At 32.3% G+C, this 18,011-nt stretch overlaps 1 protein-coding gene across 3 annotated transcripts in view; it reads left to right on the top strand.

Moving 5' to 3' along the window:
* The first annotated feature begins 3,794 nt into the window (after positions 1–3,794).
* The window catches only part of LOC105330295 (uncharacterized protein MCAP_0864), a 42,465-nt gene continuing 28,248 nt past the window's right edge, over positions 3,795–18,011 (top strand). The window contains exons 1-12 of one of the 3 annotated variants that reach the window (XM_066075022.1): positions 3,795–3,933; positions 4,655–4,808; positions 4,905–5,050; positions 8,278–8,487; positions 11,572–11,688; positions 12,806–12,922; positions 13,539–13,598; positions 13,786–13,968; positions 14,072–14,270; positions 14,831–14,935; positions 15,069–15,161; positions 15,314–15,340. In XM_066075022.1, coding sequence (XP_065931094.1) covers positions 3,905–3,933; positions 4,655–4,808; positions 4,905–5,050; positions 8,278–8,487; positions 11,572–11,688; positions 12,806–12,922; positions 13,539–13,598; positions 13,786–13,968; positions 14,072–14,270; positions 14,831–14,935; positions 15,069–15,161; positions 15,314–15,340 — 1,440 coding nt within the window. In that variant the 5' untranslated portion in view covers positions 3,795–3,904. Of the gene's footprint in view, positions 3,934–4,654; positions 4,809–4,904; positions 5,051–8,277; positions 8,488–11,571; positions 11,689–12,805; positions 12,923–13,538; positions 13,599–13,785; positions 13,969–14,071; positions 14,271–14,830; positions 14,936–15,068; positions 15,162–15,313; positions 16,145–18,011 lie in introns of those variants that run through there. The other 2 variants (XM_066075025.1, XM_066075023.1) reach the window with 2 other exon arrangements.

Below are 18,011 nucleotides of genomic sequence, written 5' to 3'. Positions count from 1 at the left end.
ATCAATATGTTTGTATATATATCAGTTGACATTAAAACCCCGATTGAATGGTTGCCACCACATATTGAATGAATAAATCAAATCCAAAGCGATTTCATCACAGTACGCCCAAATATTTGATTGTTTGAAGAAGGGGAATTTTGGTTTTTTCCTTTTTGACTTTTGGGTTGACCCCGCAAATGGGAACAACTTTTGAAAAGTGTGGATTGGACTATTGTGCTTTAAATATATTGTGGATTTCTCAAAGTAACGAGAACAAATAAAGCTTTGGTATGATAAAATACTTATTTTTACTAACTATTTGGGCATACATATAGTATGTTATTTGTCCCTCTCGACAGCATTTTCCCTCATTTTCTTCACGGGGAAAAAGTTGCAGTCTTGTGGATCATCACATTTGCTTTTTTCCCCTCATAGTCAGTTAATACATTAAGGTGTAAAGAAAATGGAATGGGTTTACAAGAACCTGTCTGATAAAACTGGTATTGCTTTTGGAGTGCACGTCATTATGAAACAGAAGAGTAAATCAATATTTTATCTTCGACTTTAGGGGATTATTTCCATTTGCTCACAACGAAAGTGAATGAAAATTTTAAAAAATATCATACAGCATTCGGTCGCGGCAGTTTCATTAATCAACGTTTTAAACATTTGTTCTATTGTATTTAGCTATAGATTTATTCAAACCATTTGAATGAATTCGGGAAAGTCACATGTATATTTTATCGCTTCTCAGTACACTTTAACACGCATAAATTACTTGCTACATTAAACTTTTCTAGTAAACTTACAACAAATATTGATTAATTATACAAAATAAGTTTTTAAAAACACCAAACAAACAAAATTCAAGCTGAACGAACGTTTTTCTGACCGTACAGCTGTGTATATAAAGAAGATGGGGGGGGGGGTAAGATGGCGCAACTGCCCTTTTGGTTTAGTTGTAAAATACAATTTCAAATTTAGCATTTTTTTCATATTTGATATGTTATTATACAAGTTTACAAAATGGTAATTTCTAACTATATTCAGTTTGAAATATTTCAAAAAGATAAGAAAAAAATAATAAATTTTTAAGTTTTGGTGGTATCGAACCCAAGTGCTATAAAGTTTCCTAATGGCTGGTGCTCTAACCACTGAGCCATTTCATTCACAACAAAGTGCGTTGTTTAAATGCTATATGAGACAATGACCACGAATTTTCGGACTTGTATTATATTTCTAAAACTTTCAATTGTTGAGCTACAAAATGACATTTTTGAACTGTAGTGGGTCATCTCTCCACATTTTTGTTGAGTCCAATCGGTTTATTAAATTCCATTAAACCACATTTAGACTGTAAAAAAAAAAATATTGAGCTCAGACCCACTCTATGAAAGAAAATGAATTGAAGTTAATCTTATCTATCTAATCAGTCCTCATATGGTCATTTTACACGCCTTATTCGCCCATCTTCTTTGATTTTATTCTTTGCATGTACTAAACAATAGATCTAGGGCTCGCAAATCCCGGCAATATTTTCGGAAAGCTTTATTTCTGTAGCTCAGCAGAATTCTACAGTCATCTATGAAGCACATTTTTTTGCCTTCATGTTTCATTATTTATCGCAAATATAGCATGAATGTATACGCTACGGCCGATGTAGCATTGTGTTAAGTGATGACACTTTCTAACCGGTGTGTATTTCAATTGCGAGTCGCAACAAACTGGCGCATTTATATAGGCCCGCCTATTTGTAAATGCATGTTGACAAAATGATGCTAACACTTGGAAACAAATGTCGAAGAAAGTTCATAATAGAGTTGTACTCGCGAATTAAGAATCATTTGAGAACAAACGGGGCGATGTTTACGTACATATGTAAATGATGTTATCTGTTAGTGAAAAAATGCCCCCAAACCAAAGAAAAGATGCTCTCTTACATTACCGTTCATTATGTACCATAAATGTATATGGAATATCGCATGTTTTTTCTCACAAAAAAGCTAGCGTTTGCTGCAAATTAGAGATACACGAGCTGACACGCCGTGAAATCCATAAGACGTTTTACAGCATATGTAAAAAAAAAATCTGAACTAAAAATCTTTGAAACATCGTAAAATGTAGTTTATAAACATTTAAAATGGCGACTCGATTTCCACGTGAATTTTACAATCCGACGTCGATTAGCGTGTTTGAGAGAAAGTCAGCAGCAAGTAAAGCGTCAACATCTGCAGTAAATATTGTCTGATGAATATTGAGGTGCCTGTAATAAAATATATGTTTCTACAGACTGAGTGAGGTACAAAATAAGGTACATTGTAAATCACAGGTCAGTCGAAAATTTAACACATTTGTATCGTAAATTTAAAGTTTTTATGTGTTTGAAAACACATGCACACTTGTAGAAGAAACTGTGCCATTGATCGGTTGAAGTTCAATAAAATGTAATTTATGTAATATTCATTGTCAGTATCTGTTGTGAATTCTTTGGAATAAGCTACAACAACAAAAAATATACTGCTCAGCTAAAACTAATGCGTTGAAAATGGCTGAATTTATCGATGAAGCATAATTGCTGAAATATGAAATGGCAAACCAGTTTAAATAGTGTGTTTCTGACAATTATTTATATCATAAAAAACAAGAAGCAATTATTGTGAGATCTCTTGACCAATTATCGCAGTGATATAGTTTATATGCAGTCCTGATACAGAGTTAAACGTCAAAACTGGCAGTTTGAGCCTTATATTATTAATACCGCGTAAGCAGATAGGGTAACGGCTCATTTAAAATAAAACACAATTTCATACATTATTTAAATGTATGTACAAAATAATTAGCAGCTATAATGCTTAATTAAAATATCTGATAAGATTAAAATGAGTTCTCATACTGAAATCGACACGTAGATAAAACACTGCATACATGTACCTAACAGAGTTATCGTTCGTTATCCGCTAGGGTCCCCGTGAGAAATACCCTTCCGGTCAGGACCGTAGCAATAGACAGTGGCTATAAATAGCCACCGTCTAAAAAGAGAGAATACTTTGAGATTTAAATGACTGGTGAAATACTTATACAAATCATGATACTATCTTAATATTTGTATAGACTACTTTTATGAATATATATTATATGCACATTGTTCATATGTTTTGACATACTGATGTACATTTGCACTGCTGTTACAAGTTCATGTATGTGTATGGACTATTTTTATATGTAGAATCTCTCTTTTAGGCATTTCTATCTAATATCTGTAATCTTGTATGCCCTCTGGGCCCAAAATTGGAAATAAACTATTATTATTATTATTATCATTGCATATGCGCAAACACACATAGCAGATTATAAAGCGACAGCATGCCCTTAAAAACCGAAGTTTTTTTAAGAGATGGATAAAAACTATGTTATATACTTTGTTTCTTCCTTGGATTTACTATCACTTATTTACTGTGTTGCATCTGTTGCGTTAGGCGTCTGCAATATGATGCAGACGTTATACAGATTATGTATGAACGACACACCCGTTCGATGTCCACGCGAAGTAAGCAGGCTTTACATATATCCGTGCAAGATTGTTCGGATGCCTTAGATTTTTCAAATTGCCTAATACATCCATTTTTATTGTTTGTAATTTTCTTTATTTATGTTAAACAATAATGCTTTTATAAGTCAGTTTTACCTTAAAGCAACCGACCGTAACTTTTTGACCGGCATATATACCCCTGTGGCAGTTGAGAAGCGAGTACTAGTAAATGCTTTTATAAATTCATGTCATCTTTAAGGCAGTTATGGCGTTCCATATAATCATATCTTTGAACGGTAGAGTGCGCATGCGGAATTCTGTGATATGAACAGGTTAACCCAAACAAAATTGTAGTTTCGTTTTTGATTTTTAACGACAGGTATAATTTGAGCAATGTCTGGTTGTGGCGGCGAAAGAATAAGGTATGACTTTTAAGATCAGCATTTTTTATTCCATTTTATTGAGCATTAAGCATGTTTTAGACGATAAAATTATGAATTTAATCTTACTTAAAAATTCAACTTTCGGTTTGCCCAGATCAAATAAAATTGAACGCCAGTAAATTGCTACATGTAAAATATTGATTTTGCTGAAGTAATTTATATGCCAAAGTCTTATGTATTTTTATTGAACAGTTTTTGACGGAATATAAATTGCAGATTTACATGTTATGTTAATCTGAAACTAAACACCATGTAACATTCAATTTTATAGAAATAATTTATATTTGTAAAGAAGATTCATAGCCTTTAAGAAAATAATTAACTAGAGATATTTTAAAACTGAATATCCTCCCCTAAGAACTTGTTAGAAATTATAGACAAGAGAAATAGCATCGTATACTTTGTTGGATTTTATATATTTCAAAAGCAAGATGAAACGAGGAATAATTTAGCAGTCATGATAAATTACATGATATATAATTATAAAGTAGATGCTTTTAACATAGCATGCTAGTAATGATAAAAAAAATGCATTATAAGATATGTTTCAGAATTTAGGTTGACAAAATGCATTTATATAAAAAAAACTTTGCGTTTGAGGTATGATTGCATTACTATCATACAGTATATACATACGGATTTAAAAACCATTACTTTTGCTACATGTTTAACTTCAGATTCACCTTTATCTATTTTATAGGTCGGACAGACATCGATGTTTAAAGGATTTGCAAGCTGGTTTCAGGAAATTAAAGCAAAGAGAAAAGAATAACAATTACAGTGCTGATGACATCGTATGTCAGGAAACGGCCAAAAAGTTGATTACAGATTTACGAGAGCTTACAGACTCGGGAGTAAGAAGTTTTGTCAAAGGTTACAGTATATTTAAGAAAACGGATATTCGCTGAAATAACATTTGTTTCAGTCAAATAATTTATTTTTCATTTTAGTCGGATGAGGTGCTTAAATTTGGAGTCACAGATAGAGGCATTGTTAATCGATTAGAAAGGGAACTAAAAAGTTCAAATGAAGCATATCAAAAGAAGGCAAATGAATTGGACACGGAGAAAACAAATCACAAAAAGAGCAAAGACAGGTATCATGTGATAAATATGATTTGACGAAGATAATGTATTTTTAGCTCACCTGAGCCAAAGGCTCAATCACAATTTGGCCGTTGTCTGTCGTCGTCGTTGGCGTCGTCGTCGTCGTTGTAAACTTTTCACATTTTCATCTTCTTCTCAAGAACCACAAAGCACCACTAGGTGAAGGGGGTTCAAGTTTGATCAAATGAAGGGCCACGCCCTCTTTAAAGGGGAGATAATTGAGAATTATTGAAAATTTGTTGGTATTTTTCAAAAATCTTCTTCTCAAAAACTATTCGGCCTGAAAAGCTTAAACTTGTGTGGAGGCATCCTCAGGTAGTGTAGATTTAAGTTTGTTCAAATCATGGTCCCCAGGGATAGGGAGGGGCCACAATGGGGGGATCAAGTTTTACATAGGAATATATAGAGAAAATCTTTAAAAATCTTCTCAAAAACTATCCAGCCAGAAAAGCTCAAATTAAAATGGTAGCATCTTCAGATAGTGTAGATTCAAGTTTGTTCAAATCATGGTCACCGGAGTTAGGGGGGGGGGGGCACAATTGGGGGATCAAGTTTTACATAAGAATATATAGAGAAAATCTTTAAAAATCTTCTTCTCAAAACCTATTAGGCCAGAAAAGCTCAAATTAAAATGGAAGCATCCTCAGGTAGTGTAGAATCTTGTTTGTTTAAATCATGGTCCCCGGGGGTAGGGTGGATCCACAATTTTGGGATAAATTTTTCTACAGGAATATATAGAGAAAATCTTTAAAAACATTTCTTTTAAAAACTATTAGACCAAGAAAGCTCAAATTGGCGGGTAACCATCCTCAGATAATGTAGATTCAAGTTTGTTCAAATCATGGTCCCTGGGGGTAGGGCGGGGCAACAATGGGGGATAATATTTATATAGAGAGAAAATCTTTAAAAATCTACTTCTCAAAACTATTAGGCCAGGAAAGCCCAAATTTGAGTGGAAGCAACCCCAGATCGTATAGATTCAAGTTTGTTTTAATAATAGTCCAGGGGTAGGGTGAGGCCACAATGGGGGATGAATTTTTACATAGGAATATATAGAGAAAATCTTTAAAAACCTTCTTTTTAAAGACTATTTGGCCAGAAAAGCTTAAACTTGTGTAGAGGCATCCTCAGGTAGTGTAAATTCAAGTTTTCAAAATCACAGTCCCTAGTGGTAGGGCGGGGCCGTGATGGCGGTTTGAATTTTTACATAGGAATATATAGAGAAAATCTTCTGGGAAAAATATTCTGGGAAAGTTTTTGGTCCAAAACTCAGTACTTAGCTGAAAGCACAGGTTATGCAGATTTACGTTTGATGAAACCATAATTCCCTAGAGAAAAGTGGGGCCACGAAATGGGGGGGGGGGGTTATATAGGAATAGAGAAAAATCTTCTTACAGGTACAACAACAAAAGGGGCTTGGTATTTACCAAAAAAAAGAGGTGGATAAAAATTTGCAGAATTCAAGTTTTTTAGCAAGATCTACTGTACTTAGTTGTCAAGATATTTTGATACTGTAATGCTAATTTGATCAGAATTAAAGCAATTGTTGCTCAGGTGAGCGATGTGGCCCCTGGGCCTCTTGTTTCTGCAATGTGGCTACATGTACCGTTGTATCCCGCATGATTCACCAAAGAAGCATTTAATTCATTGTTAAATAATCGATATCAAGTTGTGAGGTATTCTTGTTAAGCTCACAAAACCGAGCTACAAGTGAGCTTCAATATCCAACGACCGTCCCACTGGTAAGTTTAGCACTGGACCAATTTCCCCAAGAATTGCATGAATATGCCGAAAATGTTTGAGATTATTTTAGACTCCATGCCGACTAGTTTACCCTATTTTGAAACAAATCTTCAAAATAAATGTGCATGATTCAATTTTTTCTTTACTTGTAGAGTGGACACCAATGACCCCCTTTTAAAATTTTTCAGGTTTTTAAATCTTAAACACAAATCTGTAGCAGTGCAGTTCTTCAGCTGTTCTATGCGATTAAAAAAGGCATTGTTCTACAACTATTTGCGCATTTGTAAACCTTATTATGATTGCTTTTAAAAAAAAAAATCTTTTTACCACAGTTTTGTTTTTAGTATAAATAATTCAGTTAAAAAAATGTTTACATTTTGGTCCATATTTGTACAAGAGTGTCAGCCATCACCGTTAAAAGAAACATGGGGAGGCACAAACCCATGATTTACCAATTATCCAATTTCTAGACGATTTTCACATACTTTATATATCAAATGAAAAGATAAACTTTAAAAACTTACGGAGTTTAAAAGTAAATAAAATCAAATTTAAAAGAGAAAAATAGAATTTGTCGTTAGGTCAACACATAGATCTTGAGTTATCCTCTCCAAGCGCAGGGGAATGTAAATACTGCAGCGTGGCATACCGGTATATTAGCAAGCGGACTTTCAGGGAAACCTGATGTCTTCAAAAGCAGAATAAATATTATTTGAATATTTACTAAGATGCAATCACTATGATTGCAATTTCCTTACTACAGACATCAAATAACTTCAAATTCCCGATTTTTTCAGTGCGTCAATCAAACTGTAACTAATTTTAGACAGCAATAGCAATCACGTGATACTCGAATCATGTCAAAAACAACTCGGATTGCCTACATGTGGAATATCTCATGAGTTTTTTCGACTTGTGAACTAATAGGTGATGACTTTAAATGCGTGTTCAAACCTCTGTAAGATCAGACTGTATATTCTTTCTTATTTCCGTTGTCATAAAAAAACCAATTCTTTTTTTAGTCACCGTGTCGCTTTAAATATTTCAATCTAATGATACACACATATCCATACATAGACACAATAATGATACCACATTTAGCATTTGAAAATAGAAGAAAAGATCTGTAAAACAATTTTTTTTCGAGTTAAACAAATGTTCAGTTTGTAGTGATATTATTATGCAATTTTTAAAAATCTTCCTATTTCCGTACTTCTCACCCTCCCTGAGTCCAGAGGTTACATGTATATAAAAAAGTTACAAAGAGATACAAAGAAATACAAATACTCACTATAACTAATCAAGAATTTTTAAACAGGCATACGCCATAATAAGTGTAGACGTAGTAGAATTATACCTCTTGGTGATAATTCATCATCATGAATGTTCAGTGTAATGTTATTATCACAAATAAAGAAATACATAATCAAAGTAAGATTGAAATGATTTACCTGATCTACAACATTTATTTAAGGCTGGAAAAGGAATTACAAAAACGGGAAGATGAGATGAAATTGATGAAATCTGAACATGAAGAGAATGAAAATGCAAAGAGAATTCTTGAAAAAGACAACAGAATTCTGGAAGCTGAAAACAAAAAGCTTACTGATCAGATGGAAAGTTTAAAATCGGAATTACAGGATGTAAATGTTACGAAGGAAAAACTAGAAACGGAATACAAAAGGTAAAATTATTTATGTTCTTATTTGTTTCACTCAAACGAACATAAAATATTTATGAAATAAACACAAACTCGTGAGTAGGATGTGAAGCGCTCTGAAAGTGCAGTTTTAGTAAATTCCAATATAACAATAATTTCTTTCTTTCAAAACCAAATCTTCCACATCTACAAAATAAAATTGCAAATTTTAGATAGTGGATACATCTATATATTTATTTATACAATACAAAGCAAAGGGCGGGTGGGTGGGACTTACATGACTGCACGAAAAAGAGAGTTCGAATGGCTTTACTAGTACACAATAACTTTCACGGTCATTCATAGCCCGTGCTATGAATATCAATATTGTCACCTGACTAGGTCACAATAATAAAAACCAATAGATGTAAAGAATAAACAAACACTATAGCTACCACGTGTTTAAGTAACATTAATAAATACATAGATACACGAATTAAGTAATCATTACGTTAATTTTAACTTTTTTAAGCTAATAAGACAATATTCGGGATTGATGTTATGTTTAACAATGTAGTACATGTGTATGACTTATTTTGAATACTGGGAATGGTTCTCTGTTGATTTTAAGAAAAGTGATTTCTAAGAAAATACACTACACCATCGATTTTGTAATTTTGGCTTTAAAAGCATAAACTTATCTAGTGTTCGTAATAATTATAAAAAATCAAAACACAATTACTAACTTAAAGAAAGTTGTAGGGTACCCCTCATTATTATTGTGTTTCCTCTGTAAGTGAAAAAAATAATTAGGGCCCCGCAAGGATTTGCGGGTGCCCTATAGTAATCACTCTGTCCGTCCGTCCTTCTGTCCGTCCGTCTGTCACTCTTCCGTCCACAAATTTCCTGTTTTTTTCTAATAACTTTTTTATGGTTGCCCAATCAAGTTCAAATTTGGTATGGTAGTTTGGTTCTCTATGTCTTCTAGTTTGGAGCTGGGGTGGTGGGGTATATTCCTAACTATGCATAAGAATGAATGGGCAAAGAGAGATAACTGCTGAGAATGAACGGGCAAAGAGAGATAACTGCTGAGAATGTTACCATTGTATACATGGAAGGCTGTGCAATATTTGTCCTTTGGGATTAATGATAACCTTCCACAGGAAGAAAATCATAAGCTTTATCTTTATCTGTCACATTGAGATTAATTACTGCACTGCCTGTGTCTGCAAATGAACTTTGTTTTGAAGTTAAGGTCAATTTTGAATGATGTGTAGTATTGTGTACATTCTTTGAAATATGGATTTAAAATATAATTTAAAATACCGTACACAATGATTTATAATAATTTTATTGAATTCTAAAATCAAGATATATATTAAGATATCCCTTTTCACTATTTAATTTTTTAATTATTTATTTTATTTTTTTCTGCCTTAATGCTGTTAATTTTAACAGGTAATCAGATTATAACCCCATTCTGTCATTTCTGAAAAAAAAAATCTTATTGTAAATTTAGAAGAAAAGGATGAGAGAGCAGAATAATTAATCCCCTGGGATTAATTATCTTGCCTGCTGCAGAAAATTAAGAGGCTTATCTCTATCTGTCATATCGAGATTAATGAACACCTTTGTCTGCACTGATGTTTGTTTTGAAGCAAATAAATCTCTCATTCCATGAGCTGCACGCTAATATTTTTACCCCTCAGTTTAAAGGATGGTATTTGATAAAGAATATATTTCATTCTAGTCAAAATACTTATACTCTGTAAAATAAAAAATATATATGAATTACAATAAATTAAATTTTTTTTTTTTATTAGATATCAGTTTTTTGATTCTTTTTTCCCCCTTTTTAATGGATGTTTTGGTGTTGTTGTTGTTTTTGGTTGCTATGTTTATATTAAAGGAAACTTAAGAATAGTACCTGAAAATGTTCCTTCTGTAAGTCCTGATTAAATTCAATAAATGGATGAGAGCAGGATAATTAATCCCCTGAGATTAATTATCTTGCCTGTTTCAGAAAATCTAAGGTCTGTCTTTATCTGTTATATGTATTACCGTACACATGTGTCTGCAAGTGATGTTTGTTTGAAGTTGAGGCAAAGCCTAGGTATCATTGCATTGGTATCAATTCTTTGTTTTTTTAACAAATTTTATTTCATCCCATGTTAACCCCCTTTATCCCGTGGATATGACTCATTGGATATTTTTTTGATATCCCACAGTTGTGACTTTATAATGGGATTTGCGTAGGCATAATGAAGTAAAATAATGTGGAGTTTTATAAACAGTGTAAACATTGATTGTGGAGTATAAAACATGGGATAAATAGAATCTCATATGATTTGTAGTATAATATGATTTTTATCAAACTTGTGTATTTTATCCCCTCACTAAGGCTCAAGAAAAAAAACCTTTAATTGTTGGATGAAAATTATATCCAACTACAAATCACGTGATCCTATATTTTCCAGTTCTTTACATCCTCTACCGGGCATTTATTTTTCATCATTGTTAATATTGTTAATATAAAGAGGATGGAATTCAAAGTTTTTTTCACTTGTCATAGCGGGGCCCTTCCTGACTGGTCAGTTTTCTAGTTCATATTATCCCGGGAAAAGATAGTTAGCAGATATGAATATAAAGAAATGATGTATAGTAAAGGGTCGATACTATCGGTTAAACATTAAAATAATTGTGACAAAATTTACAAATTAAAGCATTTTCACAGATTTTAAATTTTATTTTTAAACATAAATGGATAATTTTCAGAGTACATCAACGTAATTTTATTTGCGGATCTTGAAATTAATTAAGTGATTAAATACATTTTGCCTTAAAGATAAATCTATTATAATCAATGAAATGCATGAAATTGTGATAAATCGACATTAACTTTTGCTGCTTGTTTGTATTTTAAAAACTACATGTGATTTATCTATTCGGTAACTATATATAGACACTAATGCAACTTTATACGATAAAATTTAATATTTTATTTTCTAACAAAGAATAGATCATATCACTAAAAAACATTAACATTTTAAGAAAAAAATCTTTAGGGCATCCTGAAGATTCAGTCTACTCATGATCGAATTTAAATCACTTGATAATCTTTCTCACAAGATTGAATGAAACCACAAAAAAACAAAGAGATGAAGACATCGATGAAATACAATCACTAAACGCTCAGCTTGGGCAGCTAGAGGGCGAAAGGGGAAAACTTGAAACTGAGAAAAACAGGTAAATAACAGATTAACATTAGGAATACCATTTTCAATGTTTGTTTTTATCTTAAAGGGACATGGTCACGATTTTGGTCAAAAATTATTTTTCGATTTTAATGTTTACAATGCTTTAGTAAGGCATTTTTAAAAGGCAGCCAAAATTTGAGTGTCATTTGATGAGTTATAAGCGAGTTACAGAGCTTACAATTCTTCGCTATGTAAACAAAGCGTTTGTTTACATTTTGAACGTTGAAGTGAAAATTCCAGTTTTAGACCTAAAATAAAAGTGTGAATCTTTAGGAACTGCTTATTCATGCTTTAAATGAATAATAAGATAGACAAACCAGCTTTAAAAAGATTTTTTTATTGGTATATTGAACCTATGTAAACAAAAACAGAGCACGAGCCTTGTTTACATGACAAAGAGTTGTGAGCTCCTTATCTTGCTTAAAACTCAACGACTGGCACCCAAATTTCATTTGATCATTAGAAATGCATTTCTAAAGCATTGCAAATAATAAAAACAGAAAAATAAAATTTGACCAAAATCGTGACCATGCCCCTTTAAGGGGAATGTTTACGATTGCTTTCAAATTTTACTGTTTAATCTTTTGTGCTTTTCTGATCACCAGCTGTTTATCGCCCGTTTTTCTGTAAGTTCTTGTACGAAATTCATGTCTTGACTTAAAGCTACAATCTTACGCTGATTTGACTACTGCTATGGTGAAAATGTAAAAAAAAAAGTGATTTTAAGAAACCACACTACACATATAAAAAAATACTTTGGATTTTTAAAAAATGAAACAACTTTTGATGTATTTTACCTTGAATAGTTTCAAGTTTGTCTACAAAATTAATAAATTTATAAAGAACAAATATCCATGTTGCTTATTTATGTTCAAAATTCACAAGTACATGTAAGTTAATTATTTGATAGCTTAAGATTAGACACTAATTAAACGTAATGTACTAGAAGTTAATAATAGTGTGGAAATAAGCGGGTTTTTTTTTTATCGAAGTATACATCTAATCACAAAAATACCTCAAAATGTCCATTATAAAGTCTTCAGAGCATCATGAAGATTCAGTTTATCAGTAAATGAAATTTATTTTGTTGAAAATCTTTCTCAAAGATTGAACGAAACAGCACAAAAACAAAGAGAGAAAGACATTGCTGAAATAAAATCACTAAACGCTGCGCTTGGGCAGCTAGAGGACGAAAGGGAAAAACTTGAAACTGAGAAAAACAGGTAAAGAATAGATTAACATTAGAAATACTATATCTGTATTTGTTTTTATTTTAAAAGGACATGGTCACGACTGCTGACAAATTTTACCTTTTCTTTTATTGTACTCTTCTAATGAATAGCTTTCTACCTTCGTCCATCTGTCAGTTGTTCACATTTTCGATATCCTATAATGAACCACCAGATTAATTTTGACCACATTTAAAACAAAGTATAATTAATTTTTTTTTAAATCTGAATTATTAAATCAGAATGATATAATTTTTCTACAACTGATTGAGAAATAATTAAAAAATATGAAAATAAGGTGTATGTCTAAAATTCTTATGCCAAAGAAGAACTCTACCAGAAATTCCAACATTTCAAACAAACCTCCTTTGTGTAGTGAAGTTAAAGTTTTGTTCAGACAATGACCTACTGACCACTGATAGGACCCCAGAAGGGAACAAAGTTCAGCATATATATATATATATATATATATATATATATATATATATATATATATATATATATATATATATATCTTAAAATTATTATTTTTATCATCCACAATGCTACAGTTTGAAATTTTACTGTATGTATTTTTACTATTTTGATTGTTTTAATTTCTCCTTTTCAGGTTAAAAAAAGAATCAGAGCAATTGAAAATAACTCTTAGGGATGCCGATAAAACCCAAGGGTATATTAGGACTTTAAAATGATTTCAATACGCTGTGTTAAGAGAATTTCTTATGAAATCATTTTATGTAATACTGAATCATATTTACTGCATGTTAAATAATGGCTTTTATACAATTTTGAAATATTAAAAAAAATCAACATTTTCTTGGATCCATCGCTTTAACATTGATGTCTTGTTTCTTTAGAAGACAGATTATAGCCATAAATGATAGAGATCGGGAGATAAACCGCCTGGGGACACAAATACATAAGATACAGCAGGAATGTAACCAGGCTAAATCCAGCATTCAAATGCATAGAAATACGATTGACAAATTACAAAAAAATTTGACAGAAGAAAAGAAAGCGAAGGAACATGCTTTAAATAGGTTAAAAACTTTTCTTGTAATTAATTTATATTTTAATAATTATCAAATTTTTGACCTGGCATCTTTCACTACAAACCTAAATTGTTTAATCCCTACCATGCAGACTAAGCGCAGCGGCTGCACACAGACTTCGGGATCAAAATCCTGGAATTACAGACCTAAGTGACCCAAATCGTCCCTTAAAGTTAGCAGAGAAAGTTTCCGAGCTGTATGACAACGAATGGACCAATGCCATGGAAAATCTTGAATCCCTTAACATTACCGAGGAGAAAGGAATCATGATCTTGTTGAAAATAATCAAAGTGGGTTCATTTCTTTTGTTGTTAACCACAGAATTCGGTTATACAAATGACCTTTTCATGACGAAAATTTAAGTGGTATCACTGATTTTCGTAAAGTCTAAATGTAATATATATCGTGCTAAATAAGAGTTTTAAATGCATACGATAGATATATCAAATGGTGACTTAATGTTTACTTTGTCAAAAACTGAAATGATGGGCATATTTTCTCCTGGGTAATTTTCGTTCTAAACCGATTTCTTTCAGAAATAGTAGCTTAACTAGTGCATCCGTGGACCAAGTGTCACATTACCCCATAAAAAGCACAAAACATACCTGTATAGAAAAGAATTATATCATATGTTATAATTTGTTTACTCGGTCAGTCCTTTTTATGGCTTTTATAATAATAATATTTTGGTTTTATAATAACTTACCTATATATCTCCATTCTCTATATTTCATCAATTTAAGACTGTCCACTTGCAAGGACCTCTTCAGTTGAATCATTTTATTGTATTTCTAAACTATCATTTCTTATGTTAAAGTAACTGTGTAAAAACCTGCATATTTACTTATAGAATGTGTTTGTCAGCTGCGTGGACTTTGGAGATACACACCTTGAATCTTTTCCTGACTTACTAGTTTTGCCTCCAGCTATTTACCAACTACAACAGGAACGAGTGGTAAAAGATTTCGATTCTTTAAAAAACACTTTTAATTAATATTTAATGCATATTTGATTCATTTATAAATGTCATTCCAAAACAAATTATATTGTTCAGTTATTTGTCTGCATTTATTTGTCTTGCATTTAAGCTCAGTGTTAAAGATATGTCATCAGAAATGTTGAAACCAATGAAAGATTTTCGGAAATCAAACGCAGAACACGCTATATCTCGATTGCAGAAGGTATGATTAAATGTATAATTTTTGTTATCATAACATTAAATCTACTTTACAGATGTCCTTTTCACGAGAAACCACCATCTTTATTAACATGGTTAATTTTGAATCAGTTCTAAATAATTGATTTGATTTTAAACTTTTTTTTATCATTATAGTACTTTGCAGCTCAAAGAAAATTAAAAATAAAGCAGAAGGTTTATGATTCTTGCAAAGAATACATTGAAAAATGTGTGGAGCTTTGCTGGATGATGCGCATTCAAGATCCTCCAATCTACATGGAAGCCGATTACCAAGCAAACTCGGCTTTTGACTCGAATAAAATGCGATCATACACAAAAGCTGGAAAATTTGTACATTTTGTGGTTTGGCCAACTTTTTTCCTGCATAAAGACGGACCTCTGTTGGCTAAAGGGGTCGTTCAAGGAAGCAAATCGGAAGTACCTGAAGAGGAGTCGAGTTCCTCAAGTGCAGATGACACCGACGACGATGAGAAGTATAAAATGGCTCCAACTGTTAGCAGTGACGACAATGAAAACAGAACCGATGATGTTTTAGATGGTAAACAATCGGATTCAGGAAACGGCAAGCTATCAAATGACAACATCACAACTATAGATACCGAATGTCTAGAGACCAAAGACAAGGAAAAAGATGATAAAAGTCCAGCTGGTAATCAGTCTGATCAAGGAAACGGCGATCAACCTACTGACAAAAGCAACACAACTATTGAAAGTAACAGTTCGGAAACTGACGACAACGGAGGAAATGGAAATGTTTCACAAGTAATTAAATCTAATCCAGAAAAGAAAAATAAACCCAACGACAACAGCGACACATCTTACGGTAGCAAGAGCGAAGAAAATGGCGATAATTAGGCAGGTGATGATGTTGCAGATCGAGGCAACGACATGTTACGAAACACACCTATTGGTACAAAAAATTCAGAAAACGATGACAAAGAAGGAGATAATGATGACGAAGCAACTGGACGTAGTGAAAAAGGGGCAGGTACTGTACCGTTCACCGATGAGCGAGAAATTGATTCATAAGCAATGATTTTTTTAACACTTTGAGGTACATGTATTTTTTATGTAATAATGCATATATATAGATGAATATTACTGATTGTAACGTAAACCGTTATAAAGGCATAATTGTAAAATAGGCAAATTATAAAAATATATCAGTGTGAAAATGTAGGAACTAAGTTCACGAATGAGTCGTTAAATATTAGCATTTTTAGCATTTTGTTAGCATTTTACAAGCATATCTTGGTTTTTATTATTCATAATTTGATAATTTGCGTTTGTATATTCTTTGCTTAATGTGCATGATGATTTTTAAATGGTTGTAAAACAGTATGCATTCTTTCCAAGAAAACGTCATATCAATCATATACATTTATTTTCTATCTATATTAAATTTTATAATTATACTGATTTGATATAAATCCATATAAACATAGCGAGGATTGTTGTTTGTCGATGATAAAGCAATAGTTTAAATGTGAAGACTTTTTATAAGGAATTGAAAATAAGAGATCTGAAACCCCCTGGCATCTTAAAAGGGAGGTTAAACCAAACTTGCTATACACTGTCCTTGGGTGCAGATGAACAGATATAATATAGTGGATCTAGGATGTTAACAATTATCATCTGTTGATATAACCTTGCTTATCAATTTTGTATTCTCTAAAAGTAACATATCTTTCGTTCCTTTTGTTACCAAAAATGAATATTAAGGTGTTTTTAAGGCTTTCACTTTTACACTCATAACTGCGTACGATACATGCAGCTGGTTAAGTGGCGTTTCTATATACACTTTAAAACTGACATGAATTTATAAATACGCATTATTTCAATTTTCCCTCCGACTACCGCCATATTAGTTGTCTATTTCTATTGTTAAAGCTGACATGAATTCATCAAAGCATCGAATTTCGCCATTATAGTTTCGATCATGTCTCAACCCTGCGGATGTGGTCGGAATGTTTTCTTTATCGTTGCTAAGTATGCAATAAATCTAGAGGTGCTCGAGTGAAAGTTCACGAGACTTCTCCGAGATTTGTTTAGTTCCTGTGAAATTTCGAGCGGAAGTACAAGTGTTCGGATAATATTCTCAAAACACGTAAGTACTGGTCGTTTTTTCATTTCATATGCTACTTTGATTTATGTTAAAACATTAAAATCTATTAAGATATATGTCTTATTTTATCATCTAGAGGTTATTTGAATTAAACGACGATAATTAGAACAGAGTTATCGTTCGTGTTTAACCACTCTACATGGGGTTGAAAATATAAACATAGGGGTGTTTGATAAAGTCATAGCCATGTTTGAAACTTTTGGTGTGCAATTCCATGCTTTTTAAAAAAAGAACAAGTGCTTGTTTTGTATAAAAACTTAGTATATCGAGCCATTTTCAAGGAACATTCTGCATAAAATAGTATAGTCTGTTTTACCTTTGATGATTTTACTAGGTCTGGCGCGGATCGAAAATGTATCCTTTGGGGGGGGGGGGGGGGGGGGTCGCTACTAAGCATGTTAATTGTTGCAGCAGTAGAAAAAAACTATTTTTTTTATTTTCACATTTATTTCTGGAACTCATTTCATCCACCAATTAATTAAGATAAAGTTTAAAATCAATAAACGTCTAGATTTTATATTTGACTTCGAGTACCTAGATTTTATGAAATAGACTATAAATACGAGGCCCAATTTTGACTGCGAAACTAAAAGGGTCAAATAAACCAACCTGGTCTAAAATATAAATGACACATTCGCATGGGTGACTGGGGTATAAACACCGGTCGAGAAGTTACGGTCTGGGGCCCGTTTCACTAAAAGGCGTACG

The sequence above is a fragment of the Magallana gigas genome, chromosome 2, assembly GCF_963853765.1.
Source record: "Magallana gigas chromosome 2, xbMagGiga1.1, whole genome shotgun sequence".
NCBI classification, from domain to species: domain Eukaryota; kingdom Metazoa; phylum Mollusca; class Bivalvia; order Ostreida; family Ostreidae; genus Magallana; species Magallana gigas.
This window is presented reverse-complemented; position numbering and strand designations above follow the sequence as displayed.